Source organism: Syngnathoides biaculeatus, chromosome 2 (genome assembly GCF_019802595.1).
Source record: "Syngnathoides biaculeatus isolate LvHL_M chromosome 2, ASM1980259v1, whole genome shotgun sequence".
Classification (NCBI taxonomy): Eukaryota; Metazoa; Chordata; class Actinopteri; order Syngnathiformes; family Syngnathidae; genus Syngnathoides; species Syngnathoides biaculeatus.
In genome coordinates this window covers 36,121,248-36,145,915 of record NC_084641.1, presented here as the reverse complement: position 1 = coordinate 36,145,915, position 24,668 = coordinate 36,121,248, and the positions used below count along the sequence as shown (strand labels likewise).

The following is a 24,668-nucleotide window of genomic DNA, read 5'->3' as shown; positions in this document are numbered from 1 at the left end:
CCTTTACGCTCCCCATCCACTTTTTGTTTTCACAGGTGTCGCAGACCATCATGTTTTCCTGCGTCATTTTCATCATCTCGCTTTTAAGGGTGGTCCATTCCCAAGATTCCCATCCCTTACAGCCGTCAACCTTCATTAGCGAGTCTTGTGACTCCTTGTGCTCTTGCGAGGTAAAGGAGGGTATCTTCTATATTAACTGCGAGCAGAGAAACATCAGTACAATCTCCCAAATAAAAGTTCTGTCAAATGTCCCTTTCCATTTGAATCTTTACAAAAATGACTTGGTTGAGCTTCGTACAGAAGAAATGATTGCGCTCAAGAATGCCCTTTCTCTACACGTCGGCGGTAATAGTATACAAGAGTTAGAACCAGGGGTCTTTAGTACTCTTGGTTCACTGAAAAAACTCCACATCAATAGAAATTTCCTCATCACACTCAAAGAGGACACTTTTCAAGGCCTGGGGAATCTGGAGTTTCTCCAAGCGGACACAAATTTCATTCGGGTCATCGAACCAGGGGCCTTCAACAAACTGATCCGCCTCAAGGTCCTAATCCTCAATGATAATTCCATTGAGTTTTTACCAAACAACATTTTTCGTTTTGTGCCTCTCACCCACCTGGACCTGCGTGGCAATAAACTCCAGACACTGCCTTATGTTGGATTTTTAGAACATATTGGACGGATTATGGAACTACTCTTGGAGGACAATGACTGGGTGTGTGACTGTGATATTTTGCATCTAAAAATCTGGATGGAAAATATGAGGGGCCAATCTGCTATTGGGGAAGTGGTTTGCAGCACACCAGACAACTTCAAGGGGACCATCTTAGCTAAAGTCAAGCGAGAAACTCTCTGTCCATCCCACATAGATATCAATTTAGAGGAGCCCTCTAAGTCACTGGATATGGTTGTCACACCATCATCCAGAGGGGCACAGATTCCCAAACTGACTGATGCCAAAGATGACGCCAAGCTACCAACACCGTCTCACATTCCAGGTAGTCCTTGTGTAGACCATTGTTCATGTCACAATTACCCAGTGGCAGGGTTTTTGATGCATTGTCAAGACAGAGGAATTGAAAAGGTTTCAGATATCGGAGTGCCTCCTCAAAGCCCGACTAAATTGGTAATGACAGGAAATATGATTCAGAAACTCTACAGGTATGATTTTGTTACACATGATGGCTTGGAACTGCTCAACTTGGCAAACAATAGAATTGATTATATTGACAATGAGACTTTCCTTAGTTTAAGCAGTTTAAGGAAATTGCATTTGAATGGCAACCGCATTGAAAAACTGCACTCGACAATGTTTGTGGGTCTCCACAATCTCGAATACCTGTATCTGGAATATAACCTTATCAAGGACATCGCTCCAGGCACATTTAATCCCCTGCCCAACCTTAATCTGTTGTCATTAAACAACAACCTGCTCAGCTCGCTTCCTGCACAGATATTTCGCAACGCACCCCTCACTAAATTAAATCTGAGGAAAAATCTGTTTATGCACCTGCCAGTGAGCAACGTGCTTGATCAACTCGACTCATTAGAACTGATTTATTTAGAGGACAACCCTTGGGACTGCAGCTGTGACTTGTTTAGCTTGAAACAGTGGGTGGAAAAACTGAGAAAAGACACAGTAGTGGGCTCCATTTTGTGTCACACCCCAAAGAAAGTGATGCACGCTGATCTTAGAAACCTTCGTCATGAAGTGCTGTGCCCCGGTTTGGGCACCCACTCTTTGGTTCCAGATGGAGAGGAAAGCGTGACTGCCACGCTGGGCCCTGAAGGCAGTGGCACCGGCTTGCTCAACTCTATCACAGATACTGTCCCGCTCTCTGTGCTCATCCTAAGCCTTCTTGTTTTAGTCCTAATGATTATATTCTGCTCAGCCGGGCTGGTTGTGTTTGTGGTGCACAGGAGGCGCCGCAGAACGAAAAGAAAAGTAGTAGGAGATCATCCAAGAGAAAACAGCAGCAGTAGCCCGATCCACTTACATTATAGCATGTATGGACAGAAAACTACACATCACACTCTGACACAAAGACCTGGTTCTGCCACACTGTATGAGGAGCGATCGCACAGTCCCGTTGTGCAGATATGTCGCAACCCCACCTACTGCTCTCAGCACAAAGATCGCGATACAGATCTGGATTATGGCCTGGACCAATCCAGCTCCAAGAATCTTGTCTGCCGGAGTATCATGGAGAAAGAGAACACTTCCCCACTTACAGGAAACCCGAGCTCCAAGTTCAAACACATGGCAGCGGAATGCCCTGCTGAGTTTGTTACGCTTGGAGACCCCAACTCCTTGTATAGGAATATCCTAGAGCGAGAGAAAGAGCTGCAGCAGCTTGGAATAACGGAGTACCTTCGAAAAAATATGGCCCATCTTCAGCCTGCTGTAGAAAGACAGGTCCCAGGGAACCAGGAGGAGTTAAAGTTAATGGAGACAATTATGTACTCCCGGCCGCGTAAGGTCATGGTTGAGCAAACTAAGAATGAGTACTTTGAACTCAAGGCCAATTTACATACTGAGCCAGACTACTTGGAGATTGTAGAGCACCAACCGGCATATAACTGAGCTCCATCGGAGACCAAGTGTGACGTTTTGAAGCAAGTGCCTTGCCTTCTTTGCCCTCTTCTATTTTCCACAGTGTGAAATTATCTGTCACAGGCATGTCACTTTAAGTCAAACTGTAGCACAGAATGTAACTGCGCAGATATTTTATTTTTCATTTACAGCCACGTGATGTAGCCTGTGGAAGGTGTACTTTTTGGGCCAAATATAACATAAATAGACTATTTTCTTAACCCATGCAGTATCCACGGCTCGCAGATGAATCGATCAGCAAAGACTCTGCCCTCATCCAGACCATCCATTCAGGATAAAGCAGATGTTAGAAAACAGTGAATTTGAATCACCATTTGACCTAGAATTTCTTTTTAATCAGTCTATCCTCACTCCGGGTCTGACCTGATTACACCCTCTGTCAGCATAAGCCAGCTGGATTGCTCGAACCAGAATGCTCATTGTGCCATGAGCCAGGGAGTGTATCTTTGGTGGTGGATTTTTCGGGTCAGCAACATAAGTGTACATCAGAAATAAAGAAGTATGGTTATAATGTCTTCCCTTGTCAACGCTCCTGTCCTATACACTGAAGACGTATCACAGAATTTATTTTTATACAAATGTGTGGATAGGTCACATAGAGTAGGGGTTCGTTGTCTAAATAAACAAATAGAGCACTTGGAAATACAATCTGTTATACAGTACTATTGTTAAAAAAAAAAAAAAAAACATTGCACTAATCAGATGCCACAAGATAGTGCATGACAATCAACTGAATCCTTCTGATTTTGTTTTATTTTAATTTGTTCTTCATCTGCTCCAAAAAAAAATCCAGTCACAATTTGCCTAATTTGAACCAATGTTGCAAACTGGACTGGAATGTTGCAAAAGAATGAGTTTCCCTTTTCTGACTCTTACAAGCAAAAGACAGTCAGTGACTGACATTCTAAACTTGGACATTATTCAGGATTCCATATAAGCACACACTCTGTAGCTTTTTTACTTTACTTGATTTAATTATTTATTCTGTACAACTTGTAAATAGTCATGTTGCATTCTATATTTTGGTTCTGTGCGCCTTCCATGCTGTACAGACCATAAAAAGAAGTTGTGACTAATGAATAGAAAAATAAAGAATAAAACATAAATATGGACGTGTTAATGTGTGTTTAAGTATTGAGAATGGAAATCTCATTCTTTGCTTTCTTGATCCCCCCTTCTTATTCCCTGCCAATCAGCTTCCTTCTTTCCAGGCTCATATTTGTGCAAATACTAATTTGCTTATCTCCCTGCTGTTCTACCCTTGCGTACTGCGTAAAGGCTCAAATCTAGTCCTTAATGACACAACAATGGCTGTGGGGGGTTGTAGCTCGCCAGCACAGTTTTCATAACAATTGATGCTGCAGAAGCTCCTTGTGGGAGCAGAGCATGCAACCTCACATGGGGTGGGGGGCTGGTGGATGAAAACGACGTACGTATACAGCTCAAGCATCAAGGAGGATCCAATACAGTGCCACAGATGCTAAGATATTAGACAATATGCATGAAGGACATAGAAAAAATGGCTATTAATGCATTGCTTTCCATTTTGGGGTGGACTAAATCATTTATAAGGGAGAAATTATAGGAATGAATCCAATTGGTAGTCCAACTTGGCCCATGTAAATATTGCTGGAAAAGTCCTTTGCTGGTGCAAGTGTAGGATTTCATTTTACTTTCTACAAAGGTATAAAAAAAAGGACATGCTGTTTGTTGATGTTTTTTGTCAATGTTAAATTATATTGACATATTGTACATGATAACTTCCCCCTCATCTTGAAATACTTAGAGAAAATAAATCTATTTTTTTATTACTTTTTTTTTTAGATTGAGCAAAAGTAGCCTGTTAATTTGTTGGCCCCCACACCGAAGAAGAGTGCAGAATTAAAAAAAAATGGTGGTCCATCAGAGCTAACTATTGCTTTTAAGCTTACTTGATGGAAAGCTCGTGCTGATACAGGCAACATGTCAAGGCAGCACCTATACGTAATGATTGCATGGTAATTACATGCAGTGACTTTATGTGGAAAATATTTATTTTTCAAGTTCTTTAGCATTGCTGGAGCTAACTTAGAAAAAGAATACAATAAGTGCACGGGATCGTTTTTTTTTTTTCTGACGTGTTACAAACTAGTGAGCAAGGACAACATATTAGTCACATGCTGTTGCCATTTGTCTGTGTTTGTTTTCCATCACAGCTAAACCGCATCCTGTGTGCTGAAGTAGAATTAGCCTCAAGGCTAGCAAAATTCTGGGAATTGAAAAGTGTGGAAGTTTCATTGGACATTCACAATAATTTGCAAAATTACTGAGAATAAAAGGGGAATGTAATGGAATTGATGGAAATTATCTGGGACTTTAAAAAACTACTAGGCTACTCTTCATAGGGAAATTAGAGTGAATTTGATAAGTCTGCACACCCTTGTTCCAAGTTTTGTTCCATCAATCCATTTTCTGTATTGCTTATCCTGACTGGGATCCCGGCCATGCTGGAGCCTATACCAACTATCTCCGGGCGAGAAGCGGAATAAAGCCTGAACTGGTCTCCAGCCAAACAACCATTCCCAGTAACGTTCACAAGTACAGGCAATTTCATCTTCAATCAACCTACCACATCTTTCTGGAATGTGGGAGAAAACTGGACTAGCCGGAGTAAGCCCACACAGGTATGGAGAGAATGTGCCACCTCCACACAGGTGGTGCTGGGATTAGAACCCAGGTCCTCACAACTGTAAGGCATATGTGCTAACCAGTCACCCACCATTCCACCACTTAAACAACACAAAAAATACTTACATATTCTTTTCAAAAGGGGAGGTGAGAAAAATAAGCTAATGTGCTAACACAACTGTGAGTAACCTAACTGGTGATAGTGGCTCTGTTCATAATTAACCAAATCACTTTGAAGTCATGTCAAGTCACTGTCATGAAATGCATGATTTTTAGTATGTTATTAATAAAAATAAATAAATGGAAGCCAGTATGGACCCATCTGTTTTTCCCCCAAAACATGATTTTGACGTATATTGCTTTTTGCAACTCCCGCCATGAAAATCCTCTCGAGGGATTTGTTTTCAAGAAGAAGCAGGAAGTGACGTACCGGGCAGTGCACTCAAGCGGTTTCGTCTGTTTACACTAGTTTTACATGTTAGAAGGTAGCTCGTTGTTCCTTCGTGTTAACCAAAATGCCGGCTCGTTGTATTGCTGGATATTGCTTGAACACTCAGGAGGATAGATTCGCTCTTCAGTCTTTTCCAAAAGACCTGCTTCATCATGAAAAATGGATTACACTCGTGCAAAGGACGAGAGCTTCGTGGGTTCCAAATGACAGGTAGGTGTGTATACAGCTTCTAAAAAAAAATAATAGTTGGGAGGGAAGTAATCCGTAAATCAGGGGTGCTAATATGTGTCGATGTGCCACCCTGGTCCAAGCCGTGATCGGTGGATGCTGCGCCGCTGGGGTGGCTCATCGCGGCACTGGGCTGCAGAGGTGGATCGGACGCGGAGGCGGTTTGGCCGCGAGTCGTCGTTGCTCGCGGGCGGCGTTTTTATCATCGCCGCATGGATGTTGGATCAGACTGGGAGGCGATTTGGCGGTGGCATTGTCATCACTCGCGGGTGGCATTGTTTTTATCACTGCCGCGCGGACGTGGATCGGGCACGGAGGTGGTTTGGCCCCATGCATATCATCTAAATATGGTTCGAAACAATAGAGTAATATTGCCCCGGTCACTTCAATCGATTGTGAGATGTTCTCTTCTTTGAAAGGAGAAGGGGCGTTCGTTTCCCATAGTAGGTGGCACAGCATGTTTTCAATGCCGAATGTCCCAGTGTGACCTCACGGACAGAAGATGCAGCCAATATGCCGACCACTTGGATGTCAAATAAAACTTCCTCAACTTTGCGCATGGATGATGCTCATATTTATTTTTTCGTATAGACATTGAACTGAATAATGTTATATGTACTTTTCATTATAATATCTAATTTGTATGGTGATGACACGACAGGTGCAAAGAACGAGAGCTTTGTGGGTTCTAAATGACAGGTAAGTGTGTATAGAGCTATTAAAAAATAATAGTTGGGGGGGCGACGTCAGTCGCTGCTGCGGAGGCAGATTGGGTGGGGAGGTGGTTTTGGCTGCATGCAAGATCCTATATTTAATTGAATACATGACAAAGACGAGATATTTAATATTCATACTGATGAACTTTATTGTTTTCAGCAAATAATCATCCATCCATACATTTTCTAGTTTCCTCCCACATCCCAAACAAATGCAAAAACTGGAGTCTCTAAATTCCCCATCTCACTGTTGTCTGTCTCTTTTGCCCTGCGACTGACTCGCAACCAGTTCAGGGTGTAAAACCTTCCTACTCAATGACAGCTGGGATTGGATCTGTCACTCCAGCGAGCCTTGTGAGGATAAGTGGCTCAGAAAATGTTTGGATGGATATGGGGAAGAATGCAGAATTGATGTCTGACCAGGAGACCATCATTGATAGCCTCCATTGGATGGAAAAGACAAGAAAACTCATACCTCAGGAGGCTGGCTGTTCACAGAGTCGTGTGTCCAGCAGATCATTGGAAAGTCCAGCAGAAGGATGACAATATATATCATATATATATATGACAGGAAAAGATGCACAACTAAAAAGGATGGCCGTGGCCTTCAGTAGATTATCAAACAGAAGATTTAAGAATCTAGCAGAAATCTGGACTGAGTAGAATGAGGCGGGAGTCACTGCTTCAAAAACCACCACATAAGAGACACAACTTAGAGATGGGCTACAAGAACTGTCAGGTTCCTTGAGTGAAGTCAAATCTGAGTTTGAGCCAACGTAAGAAGTGTCTCAACTGGGCCAAGGAGAAGAAGGACTGGACTGTTGGCCAAGGTCCTATTTTCCGAGAAAGGTAAAGTGTACCTTTCAGGCAAGGGTTTGGGGGAAGATGGGTGAAGAACAGAACCCAAATTGCTTGAGGTTCTTTGTGAACTATCCACAGATAGTAATGATTTGGGTTGCAATGTCCAGTGCAGGTGTTGGTAAACTCTGCTTTCTTAAATCCAAGGTCACTGCAACAGTCTGCCAAAATGTTAGCGGACTTCATAAATTCTTCTGCAGATGCAGATTTTTACAAATGCAGATTTCATCATCCAGTACCAAAACCTGGTTTGATGCCTATGCCATCACAATAGTTGACTAGCCAGCTAACTCACTAGATCTGAAGCCCACTGGAAATCAAAGAGGTATTACCAATAGGAAAATGAGGGTCACCAGACCCAAAAACAAAGAAGAACTAACAGTAGACATCAAGGAAATCTGGTCTTCCATAACTCCAAGGAAATGTTACAGCCCGATTACTTCAACACCACGGCACATCAAAGCAGTGATTAAAGAAAAGGAATTCCCAAGTATTGATGAATATTTTCATTTGATTGATTTTTTTCATTTTTCTACAGAAGGGGGTCATGGGAAAGCTGGAACCAACCCAGCTATCAACAGGCAGGAGGCAGGGTATACCCTGAACTGGTTGCCAGTCAGTCACAGTATCAATCTTCTTCTTTTCCTTTTAGCTTGTCTCGTTAGGGGTCGCCACAGCGTGTCATCTTTTTCCATTTAAGCCTACCTTGTGTATCTTCTTCTCTAACACCCACTGTCCTCATGTCCTCCCTCACAACATCCATCAACCTTTGCTTTGGTCTTCCTCTTTTGCCTGGCAGCTCCATCCTCACTACTAGGGATCGCAAACGGTTACAATTAATCGGTTATAACCGGTTTTCGATTGTTTAAAACTGAAACCGTAATGGGACTTTCGAAATCGGTTAAAATTTCCAATAATTTCTTCTGGTTCCAGTATTCCACATTGCGCTATTTTTTCAATATCATTTCCACTTTTTTCAAGTTTTGCTGTTCGAATAAAGTTGAACTCAAAAGAACATCGATAGTGTAGCGCTGGAGAAAAGGAGTCGGAGGCGTCAGACACAGGAACAAAACTTGTTTTATTGGCAAACATCAAAACACTACTCGCATAACGGCGGGAACTCTGTGAACTCGTCACACCGGAAGAGCAACAACAAAAACAGTCCGTGCGGAACCCCGCACCCCAACTCGACGTCCCGCGGGTGAATTATGTAAACACCCAATGGTACCAATTTTAAAACCGGTTAATCTTTTTTTTGCTACAGGTGTTCGGTTAAAACCGATTATGAAAGTAAGTGTTTTTTTGCGATCCCTACTCAGCACCCTTCTACGAATATACTCACTCTCTCGTCTCTGAAAATGTCCAAACCATCTAAGTCTGCTAACTCTTGTTTGTTCCTCCGCCTGCTCCCTGCTTTCACTGCAGATCACACTATTATCTGCGAACATCATAGTCCAAGGGGATTCCAGTCTAACCTCATCTGTCAGCCTATCGATTAGTACCACAAACAGGAAGGGGTTCAGCGCTGATCCCTGATGCAGTCCTACATCAACCTTAAATTCTTCTGACACAACAATGGCACACCTCACCGCTGTTCTGCTGCCCCCTACGGTCATGCCCCTGCCTTCCAGCCCGGGCTGGGAGTGGCCAGCTAATCAGGAGGCGCACACCTGCGCCTCATCATGACTGATTGAACCCGGTATATATAGGACCCTGGGGACGACTGGTCCTTCGCCAGATCATTGCAATTCATGCCCCATTCCTGCACTCCCGTATCTCTGATTGTGAACCCGTGTGTACCGACCTCCGCCTGTTCTCCGACCGACCCCGTAAGCCTGACGCTTTTGACATTCCTGTTATCTTTGATCGATCTCCCGTGTACCGACCCCTGCCTGCCTGCAGATCTGCTCTCTACACCCGACATCCTGACTACCGCTGCTGCACCTGACTGTCTGCCTGATCCCCGACCTTGGAACAAGAAATGTTTTTCCCGAATTACCTCTGCGTCTCCTGAGTCCTGCATTTGGGTCCTCCCTCCGTCTCGATGGGTCGTGATACCTACATGTCCTGTACTATTCTAACATATTTCTCCCCCACACCAGACTTGCGGATGCAGTACCACAGTTCCTCTCTTGGTACTTTGTCATAGACTTTCTCTAAGTCTACAAAGACACAATGTAACTCCTTCTGACCTTCTCTGTACTTTTCCACGAGCATCCTCAGGGCAAATAATGCATCTGTGGTACTCTTTTTCAAGGCATGAAACCATACTGTTGCTCGCAGATACTTACTTCTGTCCTGAGTTTAGCCTCCACTACTACTATTATCATTATAATAATATAATATCCATCAAGTATCAATACCATCATTGGGCGGGAAACAATCCCACGCTGCCTGTACCAAAGTCAGGCGTGTGTACCACTACACCATCAGTGCAAAAACTGAGAAGTAAATTGTGATTTTTTTTTCATAGTATTTGAATTTTTAAATTCCTGATTAAAATGCATGATTATTTACTATAAATTGTGCGCCCTGAATCTATAGATTAACTTTTTTTCATGGAATTATGAAAATAAATCAACTTTTTCATGGTATTCAAATTTTTTGGGTCTCTGCAGAAGGTGTCGGAGTTTGTGGGTGTGCGTGTGTGTGTGCGCGTGTGTGTATGTGTGTGTGTTGGGAGGATTGTATGTGCCCTACCATTTTATGTGATTTTTGGTCAAAGACTGACGCTGGTGATTCCTGAAGTGCGATCTGAATAGGCCTATAGAAGCACTTTATCATGCAGGCTTCTTTTGGCTTTAGGTTACTGAAGATTTCCATGCAGATGCTATAGACAATATCATCATCAGATGACTCTCTCAGTCTCCAGTGGCTCAGTGTTCCACATTTGACGGGTTTCAGCGTGTTACTTGAAAATGTGGAAACTCACATTCCTCAAGTGAGGGTCTACTGATTGTTGAAGCTCAAAGGTAAAGGTGATCTAATGTTCTCTATGAGAGCGGCTCAGCTTTGGAATACTTTGCCTGAGGAGTAGACGCATGCAAAATATGTTGTATTTTTTAAAATCAGTTAAAAGGTACTTTTATAGACTGGCATTCATGGTATTTTAAGTTTTAACATTGATGTATTTTTCTCTTTCCATCAAAGCACTTTGTGAAGATGTTTTTAATGGTGCTGTATGAAAAATATATATTTTTAATATCATTGAAGTAAAGAGGTGAGAAATATTACCCAAGAAAAGTAGTACCTTTCTTTCAAGGCTGACTGTAGTGTAGTTTCTGAAGTTTCATATCAATCAATATCATAATGCATCTATTGAAATTGAATGATGCATCCAATATATCTTATTGGCTCTTCTCACATATAATGTTCTGTATAGCGCATGGGAGGATTTTAATCATCAAAGGATTGGTTAAAGTATATTTTCAGTTTTTGTCCTTTTTTTTTCAAATAGGCAGTGCTGAAAAGTGTGCAGATATGTTGCTGCATGAACATTAACAGAGCTGTTGAAGTAATAAAATTATAATTTAAAAAATGTTGAGGTCAAATACATTTACAATAGGCCATGGACCCATACATAAACATACAAATATATGCTAGACAATATCTGCCAAATGTATATATTTTATATGTTGTGTTTTTTAAAAGGGAATGGTCACAAACCAACGGTGTGCAGGCGGACCCAAATGCAGGACTCCTAGACGAGGACATGATGTTCAGTGGGTTTTATTAAAAATGAAAGTTGTGCACTACAACACAGTCCAAGAAGGCAGGATCCAAAACATAAGAAACAATGTCCAATAGCTATGAGTCAACTGAAGAGCATAACCAAAAGCGTGACTGGGCTGTAATGGCACAGTGGCGGAGTAACTCTGGATGCAGGAAAGCATACTCAACAAACTGGCGAATTCCAGTGAGAAAACTCCAACTTAAATACACAGGGCCTCATGTGACACAGCTGTGACCGGCGACAGCTGTCAGACATGAAACCGCTCGCAGTGGTGACCAGGCCACGCCCCTCTTGGCCGTGGTCTAGCCTTGGTCATGACAGGAGCTAAGTTTTCAGAACAATAAATGATAAATAGTGAAGAAAATGTTGTGGAAATACTGGTACAAATAAACTAAAAAATGTCCAATTACCCCAAAAATGACTTTGAAATAAACATGTCTGAATGCAGTCCGTCCTGCTTTAATACTTACTCATACAGTGCAGTGTTGAGCCTGATTTCACAACTTCAAATGTGAAGCATATTCATTACATTTACATCATCATGGTGGTATGTGTAAGTCAAGTTCATTCACATTTAAACATAGCTTTAGGTGACTAAGTCCTACACAAAAAAAACAACAATAACATTCAACTGAAATTATAAGTATAACACACTTATCGGGCTGTGGGATATTAGAAAATTTACATTGGAATATATATTGCGACATGACAGGATACAGGATAACAGAAAACATAAATGCTTAGTAGAGTAGTAGTCATTTTTGTCTAAAAGTAATTAAAAATACTGGTATTTGACAGGGCGGCACGGTGGAGCACCTGGAAAGCGGTGGCCTCACAGTTCTAAGGACCCGGGTTCAGAACTTCAGAGAACTTGGCAGGATATTCAAATACTTATTTTCGTATATACATTTGCCCTCAAGCACCAGAAGTATAGATTGCCTAATTGAATGTTTCACCACTTGTGCAACATATTGTTGAATGCAGGGAGAAATACAAGAGATGCTTATTGTACATGACATTCATGTTGTTGTTGTTCCATAAAAAAAAAACATAGTTCAAGTCAGCATTGCAAAGTACTCCAAAGTTGAAAAAGATATTTTTTTAATCATTGAATGTGCCTAGAATGGAATATTTACTCTTCCACTTTTCATATTTGAAATTGATTGTGTCAATTTATTTTTTGCAATTTGGTGCCGCTTCACATACGCCCCTTCTTCCTCTGCCATCTCTTGATGGTTGGTTTGCCAGTCTTCGCAGCTTGCTATAGTAGCTCACAAAATGCACCCCTATACTGTTGTTTGCTTGGAAAGCAGTTGGGACATCAACCTGGTGACCCAGTTTGCCTCACGACATCAAAAATGTTCATTCATGGGATGTACTATACAGTATAATTTTTTGTAATGAAAGAAGCCATGAATGGATAATAACAGATATAACCAAAAAGTCCATTCTGTGAATTAATTTTGAATATTCAGGCTCTTTTTGTTGAGAGCAAAGATAACATTATTCACCATGCTGTCACTTTCCTGGTTCTCTTTCTGTCTGTTTCCTCACTCTTTACATCTTATGTTGGTGGGCAGAGTTTCAGGCAACACAGCTGGGATAGAAGCACTGCTGTTGCAGAAGAACAGAGCCCGAGTATTGCAGGTTATTTTTTCATTGCTTCCATCTATTTCCTTCCCAATTTACTGTTGTGTACCTGTCTTATGTATTGAGTTGTTCCCACAGGTGGTAGGATTACATTAAAGATTTATTCTGATAAAGTAATTGGATATTTGTTAAAATCTATAGTCAGTAATATCAATAAAGTACCGAAAGATTAAAATAATGTGACTTGATTACTTGCATTTACATTTGGATTACTCCACTACCAAATAAAACCAAGTATGTGGGCTCTCCATATTCTGTCAATGACGGGAAAAGCCAGGGTTTTCAATATATTATTCATCCAAGAGAGCAGAAGGGAAGGTCTAGACGATCAGGGGCAGGATTCAATATTTTTACCATTGTGTAGATGGGAAGAAAAATGGAGTAGGGTTTATTTTAAAGGGAGAGTTACCGTTGCTGTCGGCACAGTGGCACAGTTGGAAAAGTGATGGCCTCACAATTCTGAGGACCTGGGCTCAATCTCAGCCCTCCCTGTGTGGGGTTTGTTTTCCCTGTGCCTGCGTGGGTCTCTCCGGTTTCCTCCCACATCCCAAAAACATGCAACAATAATTGGACACTCTAAATTGCCCCTAAGTGCTATTGTGGCTGTTTGTCTCTATGTGCCCTGTGATTGACTGGTAACCAGTTTAGGGTGTACCCCGCCTCCTGCCCGTTGATTGCTTGGGTAGACTCCAGCACTTCCACGACCCTTGTGAAGATAAGCGGCTGAGAAAAATGGATGGATGGATGGATGGATGGATGGTATTTGACAAGAGTTTTCATTATGGATTCCGTGTATTCCGTGCATAGGATAGGCTGGATAGGCTCCAGGACTCCCGGGACCCTTGTGAGGATAAGCAGCTAAGAAAATGCATGGATAGATGTTTAATGTAATCAGTGGCTATTCGCCACAGATAGGATTTGCCTAAGTGATGAAAGAGAAATTCTGGAAGGAGAAAGACGAAATACTGTAGTTCTGAGCATCCCGGACTGAGAGACTGTTGTGAGTGGTGGAGATTGTTATGGACATGTAGGTGAAGGAAACAGGGGTTATAAAGAAGTGATGGGTAAATTTGGAATCCAGAAAACCAACTTGGAGGGACAGATGGTGGTAGATTTTTACTTAAAGAATGGAAATGACTTCAAGTGAATACTTTCTTCCAGAAGAGGCATGAACATCGACAGACCTACAGCAGTGGAAGTAGAAGCATACAGGCGAATAAAATTTTCAGTATCAGAATAAAAATCATCTTTATTTGCCAAGTATTTCAAAAACACACAATGAATTTGTCTCCAGTAGTTGGAGCTGGTCTAGTGCGACATCTGGCAGTCGAATGACAGAGAATACTTTTGAGACGTAAAGACATTGAACAAAACAGTCACTCGGAAATAACATGTTGACAGTAATATGGTGGTAGGATTACCGTTTGTTTGCTTGTTTTTTTTTTTACAGCTGTGCTAAAAGATGGAGAGTCCTCTTTCTCAATTACAGCAGTTTGACGTGACGAATAGAACAATAGTCCAGTGCAATGACCATTGTGGAAAGGGCAGAGACTTCAGGAAATGTATGGAATTTAAAGTACTTAGTAGTGTGAAAATCACAGACAATGTCAATTGTGCAAATTGTGAAGATACTAAACGGTTGATTGTGCAAGTGGTGCAGATGTTACTTAAGCACGAGTGGCTACATTGCTAGATGACAGATGCAGATAGTGCAAAGTGGTGGGACTGCTACAGTGAGTGCACGAGTAATGTATGAATTGCCGGAAGAGATATGACAAAAATCTCAAGACAAAAATTGTCAAAAATTGTTGTAATCTAATTGTAAGTTAAGTGTTTAAGATGTTAAAGGCAAGAGGAATGAAGCTAATAGAATATCTGCCTGTTTTAGTTTCTATTGTATTCTATTCTATCTGAGGGAGGAGCTGGAAGACGTAGTGACCTGTGGCATGCCGTGCTTCCTCAGGAGCTGCAGCAAGCTCTGCTGACCCTCTTTGAGGATGGAGTTAATGTTGATATCCCAGTTAAGGTCCTGAGGGAATATAATTCCTAGAAACTTAAAGGTCTCAATGGTTGACACAGAACAGTGCAACAGCGTAATGGGCAGCTGTGGCAAAAGATGCCTTCGGAAGAGATGCCTCCTGCATCCTCCACGATAATCTCCACAATCTGGAGTGAACTCAGCTCTAGGTTGTGTTGGCTGCACCACAGCTCCAACTCCTCCACTTCCTGTCGATCTGCAGGCTCACCACCATCTTAGATGAGGCTGATGACTGTGGTGTCGTCTGCAAACTTGAGGAGTTTGACAGCCGGGTGTGTTTAGCTGCAGTAGTGTGGGTAGAGAGAGAAGAGCAGCAGAGAGGATCAGAGTTGATCAGTTGAACATTACGTAATTTCTTGAGGGGTGAAAGAAAAAAGACAAAGGCGAAGCCCTAACTGTTAACAGAACCAGAAATGCAAATTATTCCATATCTACAACAAAGAAGCATTAAATATGGATGTTGCATGAGGCTGTGGGCAACACCCTGTGAAGGAAGAGCAGGACAAGAAAGGACTGGACAAGGACAGGAGGATAAGCATGTTAGACAACAATTCTGAACAGGCTATACAAATTGAATATGGTAGGACTGACTATGAGAATTCTATAGAATGAAAATATAAGTGGGGTGATACATAAGTACTTCATGTATATATGAGGTATTTGTTGCAATAGGTGAGTAGCTCCACACCCAGTGAAAGAAACCTTGGGGTGTTTGCCTACGGGTACATGCAAGTGAGCTCACGAGTGCGTTCAAAAAGACTGCCATAAATGTCCTAAAATTGCTGTGCCCTCAACAGTGCCACTTAATCCAACTGATTTGAGAGAGTTTTGAGAGTTTTTTATAGGATGTTTTTCTATACTTTGCAGCTGCAACAGCTTCAACTTTTGCAGAAAGGTTTTCAACAAGGATTAGGAGTGAATTTATGGGAATTTTTACCCTTTCATTCAGGAGGATATTTGTGAGGTCACAATGATATTGGACAAAAAGACCTGGTCCAATGTGAACTCCAATTTAACCCAAACAGCAAAGAATAATCCCCAAACTGTTTGGCTATCCAAAATTCTTTCACTGTCAGGGCCTAATACAGTATTTTGGACTTTTCCAAGTTTCTGGGAACAGTTTGGAGATACGCTCTTCAATGGCAGTGAAATGAGAGGCTTCCGAAAGCTGCTTTCACTATCGACATCGAAACAAATATTTTATATTTGTACTGTCGAATTTTTTTTTTTAAGTATTTCTATAAATATTACAAGACAATGACCCGTTTTAGTTTAATACAGTTTGGCCCCCTAGGACCATTGAGTATGGTTACTGATGGTCTTTTATGGTTTTTAAATGACACAAGGCAACAGTGTAAGCCACCACTCATTCCAGCACTGGAAGATAGCATTATTACAAATTTTAATTCTGTGGCAACATAAATTAGACAGCTGCACTCCGTACTCACTTCTAGTGTGCCAATTTCATTCAAAGATATGTCTTTGAAACACACAAAGCCTTGCTTCTTCTGTAGTCCTGCCTTCTTCCAAACTGTATCTTTGTCTTATACTTTCTCCTGTCATTCTAAAAGTAGAGCTGAGTCAGATCAGTTATTGCAGTAAACTGAAGAAGCTGCTTTTTTTTTTTTTTGCTTCAAAAAAATCTGTGAATCTCAGTGTAGAGGGTGGCTTCAATAAACTCAAGTCTACTTTGTTCTGTAGCACGATTGTAAAAGTGATTGTCAGTGATCAAAAGGAATGCTATAAATCCACTGGGAAGATGATAAAAAATGGCTACCATGACAGATTGTTTGAGATTAAAATACACACAGCTGCATTCCAATATTTGCCATATTTATCTTGCACAAATCATTAAAAAGCCTCAAGATAATTTATTTCAAACCCCAGCCAACACAACAAAGTTACAGTCACATAGTTGTAAAGCTACAGTCATAAAACCCCATTTTTAAAATCCCCAAATAAAATGGAGTTTGGACTAGGGCACAGTAAATGTGTGTTGAAATTACGTGTCAGAAGTGACATGTTCTTTATGACAATAGTTCTCAAGGGCCACGGGTGACAGTGCTCTAATTTTCTTTACTGATGTCGTCTCACAAACTGCACATTTACGCCTTCTGGACACAGAAGAAACACATTGACAAAATAGCGACATTGGCCTGTAGCACAATATAAAATGATGACAAGGACGGAAGCCGTACAGGAACTGAAATCAAACAGTTGCTACACTAGCATGCGCTTGCATGATGTGTTGCGATTGTTCTGACATAAATTCTGTGTGCAAGCTGACAACACCGATGGCAATCAAGCAAAGACAAAGTGACTTAGAGTGTTAAGAAGAAACATTCAAACTACAGTAGCTGCACATTCATGGAGGAGCTTTTGCAACTCAAAAGTTAAAAGTGAAACTAGCAATCTTCCATTTCATTTTTAAAAGTACAAACATTATGTGCAATGGATTTTCAATTTTAGAGATGAAATGGACAGAAAATGGTATCCAAAAATAGTGCTCAAATCTCACTTAAGCCACTGTTTCTCTCAGTTCAAAAATTGTTCCTGTTGTATCCTGGCGAAATCAAAAGGTAGAGACTGGGATGTATTTCTGGGTTGTGCCACAACTGTCACAGATAGCATGAAGAACCCACTAACTGGAGAGAGCGCTCAACAATGTCATGTGCACATCTCTGGAAAATGCTCTTTTGGTACAGTATGGAGGTTTTTTTTTTCTTCTCCAGGCATGTTGCCCTATTCTAAAGAAGAATCTTCTCAATGGCCCTACTAGTATACGCAAAGGTTAAATAGATAAAAAATGTTAATTTGCAGAACGGGACATAATCTACTAGTTTCTGCATTTTCTGCTTGGTGTGGCAAACAGCAACAGATGTCCAGGTTTGCACATGACCTAACAGATGTGACTCACAGGTCACGTCCCACATGTCTAGAGTTCTCTCAGTCTTAGAGATCCACTCACAGCGTGGGTTTTGGGTTTAGGGGCCTCCTTTGGTGGAATCACTAAATTCAGAAATCGCTTAAATGGAATTATGGCTAGTGCTTAATCTTAGGGATTATGGAGAAGCAGATTGGTCTCAGAGAAAAAGAAAACAGATTTAAGGGACGGGGGGTATGGAATCTATTAAAACAAGGGTGGTCTTTCTTCTTTTTGATTTTTCCTTGAATGAATCATAATCTACAGTGGCCGACTGCTTAACACATCTGCCTCAAAGTTCTGAGAACCCAGGTTTAAATCGGGCCTCATCTGTGTGGAGTTTGCATGTTCTCCCCGTGCCTGCGTGGGTCTCCACCAAGTACTCCGGTTTCCTCCCATATCCCAAAACCATGCATGGTAGGTTAATTGAAGACTCTAAATTAGGTGTAGGTGTAAATGGGAACGCAAAGGCTCGTTTGTTTTATGTCCCCAGGTATTGACTGGCAACCAGTTTACGGTGTACCCCCGCCTCTTGCCGATAATAGCTCGGATAGATTTGAACACGCCCACGACCCTAGTGAGGATAAGCGGTATGGAAAATGGATGGATAATGATCAGAAAGAAAAACTACTGTACCTCCATTCCTTATTTTTTGGAAGTTTTTGAATGCAATATTTTAAATTGGGGTATACATATAAATGAAATTTGACATTCACACAAAAGATTCATATGAGTCTTTGCTCTGGGCCTTGTACATTTCTGATTTTGTACTCTTGATGTTACAAGTCAAAACAATTAAGTCATTCTTCACCCATAGGCCTGTACTGTGTGGAGCCGAACAAGCATGAACTGACACACAGAAATCGGAATTTGTGTAGAGGTACTTCCACATATCTGGCAGTTTTTTGGGGGGAACAGGGGGGAATCTGGGACATATTAAAAATTTATACCCACTCAAAAAATACATAAAAGTAAACCCAAGTCAACTGTTAAACTCAAGCAACACTTGTACTACACAAGCTGTTCGTTTTGGATAGTTTGTTTTACAACAGCATGCACCCTGTTTACTTCCTACTCATTTTGAAAACTCTAAGGGATTCATTGTGCATCAAGAATAGGTTGGATGGCACTTCTGGGGAGAAATAAAAATCATTTCTATTTCTGATGGCATTGCTCACCTGAAACTTCATGCATGTCTTACAGTTGCACATTTAAGCAAGTCTTGGCCTGTAAAGGAATGATGACATAAATGTGACGCCCACAACGCCCGCAGTTTTGTGCTCTTATCTGCATCGTAGCTCTGTGAAAGCGCATGCCACTCCCTCACAGAGGCCATCATGTGCATTTTCTAACCACCCACCATATCTCAAAAGCAATACTAATTTGTGCCTGATGAAAACTTCCCGCGCACCTGCACTTACACACATTGGCCGGCCTCGTTGTGAATCAGGTCACCTCATTAGCATATTGTTTGCTGTTAGTTGTTGCAATAATATTCATTGTCAGCTGCAATGAATGGAAGTCTCCACAGTTTCGACCACTCGTGTATGTATGTGCACGTTGTAATCAGATCTTGTCCAACATTGTGGACAAAACACAGAACTGCTTCTGACTTGGTGAATCATGCACAAAGCCCTTTTAGGCTCTTTTTTTCAACTGGGGTTTATTTTATGACGTGTCCAAGGACAGAACGGGACTTAATTGTTCATGGTTTTGGCAGGAGCTTTGAGCCTGCTGTCAGGATGGTAAAACGAGGCTGCGAGCCTCCCATTAGAGTTTCACCTGCTCCAACCACAACGGACCATAGATGGACCAGTAATTTGAGAACTTCTCTTTTTGACTCAGCTCCCATTTCACCACGACTTCTTTTAGTTTTACTAAATTGCAGTACACTCTTAGCTGTACATTTCAGATGAAACAATGAGATTGTGTCAACTTGCTTGGGCGATAACCAGACCTCATAGGAAAGGGTTGGAGCCACTTTTGTCCAATACAGTATCTGGATTGGTTCAGCACAATATCTTTGTAAAATATGGGCCATGAGGCTCCTATTTTAGATTTTATAGAGGTTGGGCTGATTTCATAAAATATTCAGATTTGTTCAATCCACTTTGAATATTGAATATGGACCAATGGTTTGCCGCTCATAATGGAAAAAATGGACAGTCCACTTCTGCATTATAAGAGTGTTGTTGCTTATGGACACAATAATCCATCCAAACTAAATTTCCCTATATTCTGGAACTCATTCTTTTATTTTGAAACAAGCACTGTTGAACCAGAAGTTCTGGATGAAGTCATTCGAATGACGAGTTTTTTCTTTAATGGAAGGGCACCAATCTTGTCCATGTGTGTATCTTATCCATTTCATTGTGTTCCATTGCATTCTAAATGTATATGCTGCATCATTTTACACTCAAAAAAAATAATGCAGTAACACATTACTATAAGTCCAGTGTTCTTTCACTTCCAAGCCTTTTCACATGCAGCACGTTCCTTTCTGGTCCATTCCCCTCCAAGCTATTTTTAGCCAGTACTTGAGAACAGAGCCTGAGCCTCCTCAAACTTTATTGGAAACTTATTATGAGTCATGCATCACCCTCAGAAAGTTAGAAGAGGGAACTAAATCTCTACAGATCGAATCTCTTTGAAACGTCAGAGATTATGGAACAGAGCTGGTCCCCAAACCCTCCTGGAGGGATCACGAATACGATTGCACACATCCAACGTTTATTTGCTGCAAGCTTTTTCCTCACTTTAAGACATTTGAATCAGTCTGGCATTGAAACGATGTCCTCGTAGACAGTTGCTGTCAATCAGTTGTAGCTTGCATACTGCAAAAACCTCGGGGGATGTTTTCTCTGAAGTCAGTCTCATCATTGCAGTTAGACACTCTGGAATGTGAGACAACTCGGACTTTATCACCTGAGGTCAATAGCGAGCAGAAGAATTGGCACATGATGCTTTCCACTCACTGTTATTTGATCTTGAGGATCCCGTTTTCTGTCCGAAAAAGCTGAACATATATCGTTGCAAAGGAATAACTCAAATTGTACTGTTCTCTTCATGTGTTTTACTCCCAAAGTGCTAACATGAATAAACAGCCAGCCAAACTCCTTTTCAAGAGCCAGGAAGTGAGCGTGCTTGCTCCTTTAATGACTTCTTAACAGGTCAAGTCGGGTGACACAATGAAAATGGAGTGAAACTAGAAAAAGAAATACAAAACATACTAAATAGACTGCAATGTCAAATTAGTATGGAGTATAAACATCTTCCATTAGTTATATGAATTAAACATTCACATTCAGTAAGTCTAAGCACAACCAGCAACAGCATTCTAGTGAAGTGAGTAGCAGCTGGCTAGCTATCTCATGAGAATGAACACAACATGTAAAGTTACTAAATCAGTGCAGCTCACAAATATGCACGAAGATACTGTTAAAGTTACTAACAATACTTCTGAAACATGTAAAGAACATAAATTGCTCACAGTCATTGCTTTCTGACGGATTCATGCACAAGAATAAGCTGATTTCAACGTGCTTGACATGCGTTTTACAGTTTTGCTCAGCGCTTCCTACTTCCTGTATTCTACAGTTTCAAAATAAAAGCTCAGCAATGCACTCTCAAAATTAACAACACAAATTAACAACACAAACAGATCTTTTTCTAATAAAATCGATCTTCTTAACATATTAAACACTTGGGGCAGAACACTCCCCGTCTGCCACTAATGCCACTAAAGCATCTGTACTTTGCGTTGATTTTCTTTTGCCAGGAGCAAGACAACATCAGAGATAGGCCTCAAGAAAGTCTTTATTTTATATTGCGACATCCTGACTTCAATTTTGCGGACCTGTCCATCACTGCTTGGGAAGGTGGAGACGACAAGCCCCATCGGCCACTCGTTGCGATATGTCTGGCTCTGCTTCAGCAGCACTATGTCTCCAACCTGCTGGTTACGACGTGGTGTGTGCCATTTGCGTCTTGGCTGAAGGGTGTGGAGATATTCATCCCTCCATCGAGACCAGAATTCGTTTGCCAATGCTTGCACTTGTTTCCACTGACACTTGAAGAGATCTTTTTCATTGAAGCCTCCAGGTGGAGCAGGTATCCCCGGTTTTTGGGTCAAGAGCATAGCAGGGGTCAACATCATTGGAGAAGTGGGATCAGAAGAGACTGGGATCAAAGGCCTTGCGTTGATGATAGCAGATACCTCTACCAAGAGGGTGCAAAGCACTTCATGGGTCAGGTGAGTATGTCTGGTTTGCAGCAACATGGAGTCAAGAATTCTTCGGGTTATGCCGATCATGCGCTCCCAGACTCCTCCCATGTGGGATGCGTGTGGGGGATTGAATTCCCAGGTACAACCATTCTTGTGGAGGAACTTAAGAGTGGAGGCTTGACCTGGATCAGCTCGTTCCATACACAGCTCAGAGCTGGCTCCCACAAAGTTCGTGCCTCTGTCCGATCTCAGCTGCTTAGCTGGCCCTCTTAAGGCGAAGAACCTTCGCAGGGCATTGATACAACTGGCAGTATCCATGGACTCTATAACTTCCACATGTACAGCCCTGGTGCTCATACATGTAAAAAGTATAGCCCATCGCTTACTTTGAGCCATTCCGCCTCTTGTGCATCGACTGATCACATTCCAGGGTCCAAAAACATCTAACCCTACATACGTGAATAGTGGAGATGAGCTCAGACGTTCTGAAGGGAGGTCAGCCATCTTTTGTGTCTCAAGTTTTCCTCTGAGCTTGCAGCATGTGACACAGCGATGAAGAACTGAGCCTATTAATCTTTTGCCAGCAACAATCCACAGACCAGCAGCCCTGATTGCTCCCTCTGTGAACTGCCGTCCTTGGTGTTTCACCTTCGCATGGTGATGACTCACAAGCAATCTTGTGACGTGACTTTGTTTCGGGAGAATTATTGGGTTTTTGACCTCAGGATTGACTGAAGCATGTCTCAGACGTCCTCCTATTCGCAGGAGACCATCACACACGAAAGGGTCGAGATTCAGAATCGTGCTGGATTTTGGTATGGCCCTGTTCTCTAGTAGTGCGACACACTCTTCTGGATAAGCATCTCTCTGGGCAGCTTTGATTATGACGATCTTTGCCGCTTCTAACTCTTCTGGAGTGCGAGGTTGGTTGCACTGATGCCATCCTTTACATGTAACTGTTGAGTTTGTCCTGTGTGAGTGAATCTGATGGATCAAGAAGGAAACTGCTCTCAGCAAAGACTCCCAGGTCGAGAACCGTTGGAATCGTTCTGAGGTGAGTTCACTTTCTCTGAGCGAAGTAGCGAGAGTGGTCAGCTGAGGCCTCACATCCACGTCTTCCTCAGGATCCACCAGCTCAAAGGATCTGGGTGTTTCTGGTTGGTGTGGTTTGTGAAGGAATTCTGGCCCTGTAAACCACATAGTGTCTGTGAGCCGTGACGCAGGGCCATTCTGTAAGACATGGGTTTTAAGAACTGATACAGTGGACTTGTATGTGTTATCGATGCAAACCTCCCCTACTTTAACCCATCCTAAATCCATACGCTGGGCAAAGGGAGCGTTGTGGGGTCCATTGATTTGATCTCTCACCTTGTGAACTTGTATGAGGTCTCTCCCCAGTAGGATTAAGATCTGTGCTTTAGGATCGATCTTTGGGATGTGAGGTGCCATGGATCTCAAGTGAGCATTGGAGTGAGCGATCTCTGGAGAAGGGATTTCCGATCTGTCGCTCGTAACTTCATTACATTCAATGAGCGGAGGCAAGTCCAAACACACTTCACCATTCAATGCTTCGATCTGAAAACCAACAGCCTTTCTCCCAGTCATTTCCGTGGTTCCAGCACAGGTCCTCATCAGGTAAGGTGTATGGTCCCCTTGGATGTCTAACAGCTTAAAAAACTCAGACCTGGCCAGTGATCTGTTGCTCTGGTCGTCGAGGATGGCATACATCTTGATTGAGCATTCTCGCTGTCCTTGGGGAAAAACCCGGACTAAACATATCTTGGCGCAGGACCTTGGTGGGAGACCTTCGCCGCAGACCTTGGTGCACCTGGAGGTCACTTCTGGAGGAAATTACTCACAGCCATTGCTTTCTGACGAATTCATGCACAGGAATAAGCTGATTTCAACGTGCTACATCTTTCAACAGTTGACATGCTTTTTTACCGTTTTGCTCAGCGCTTCCTACTTCCTGTATTCTACAGTTTCAAAATGAAAGCTCAGCAATGCACTCTCAAAATTAACAACACAAACAGATCTTTTTCTAATAAAATCGATCTTCTTAACATATTAAACACTTGGGGCAGAACACAAATACTATATGTAAAAATTAGACTTCAAAGTACCTGCTTCACAATTTTAATCTTTATTGTTGTCAGAGGCTGGTCCTGGAAGCAACCCCTCACCTGCGGCTCATTGGTGCTAATTATGCCACGTTTATAAGCCTCATGTTTGGTGTCACTAGTGGCCAGTTCGTTGCATGATTTTACAGACTTCTTGTGAGTGATTTGCCTTGTTACCACGTCCCATTTGGCCTGTGCCACCATAGTCAAGTCAAGTCTTCTTTTGTTCATGTTCCAAGTTTTTGCCTTTTAGTTATCCAAGCTCATTTCATGATTTTTGGACCATGCCTTTTTACCACACGTTTTTGTGCTTTTGATTGTTTGGACTGCTTAACTGTGTATGACCTCTGCCTGCAATTGAACCAGCCTTAAAAACCATGTCCACGCCCCAGAGCCCTGCATTTGGGTCCGACCCCATGTCCTGTGCTCGTGAAGAACGAACTT

General features: G+C 41.9%; 1 protein-coding gene and 1 long non-coding RNA gene across 9 annotated transcripts in view; one reads left to right on the top strand and one right to left on the bottom strand.

The window, feature by feature from the left end:
- Positions 1–3,708, top strand: part of slitrk6 (SLIT and NTRK-like family, member 6) — a 63,440-nt gene extending 59,732 nt beyond the window's left edge. For 6 of the 8 annotated variants that reach the window (XM_061802865.1, XM_061802857.1, XM_061802845.1 and 3 more), the window contains one exon: positions 36–3,708. In XM_061802865.1, the coding sequence (XP_061658849.1) occupies positions 36–2,585 (2,550 nt within the window). In that variant the 3' untranslated portion in view covers positions 2,586–3,708. The remainder of the gene's footprint in view (positions 1–35) is intronic. The other 2 variants (XM_061802882.1, XM_061802891.1) reach the window with 1 other exon arrangement.
- Positions 3,709–20,073: 16,365 nt separating this feature from the next.
- LOC133495765 (uncharacterized) lies at positions 20,074–21,445 on the bottom strand. Its single transcript, XR_009793654.1, has 3 exons — positions 21,370–21,445; positions 20,855–21,084; positions 20,074–20,773 (listed from the first exon to the last, which is right to left on the bottom strand). It is a non-coding gene; the product is annotated as an uncharacterized LOC133495765 (long non-coding RNA).
- Between the last annotated feature and the right edge of the window lie 3,223 nt (positions 21,446–24,668).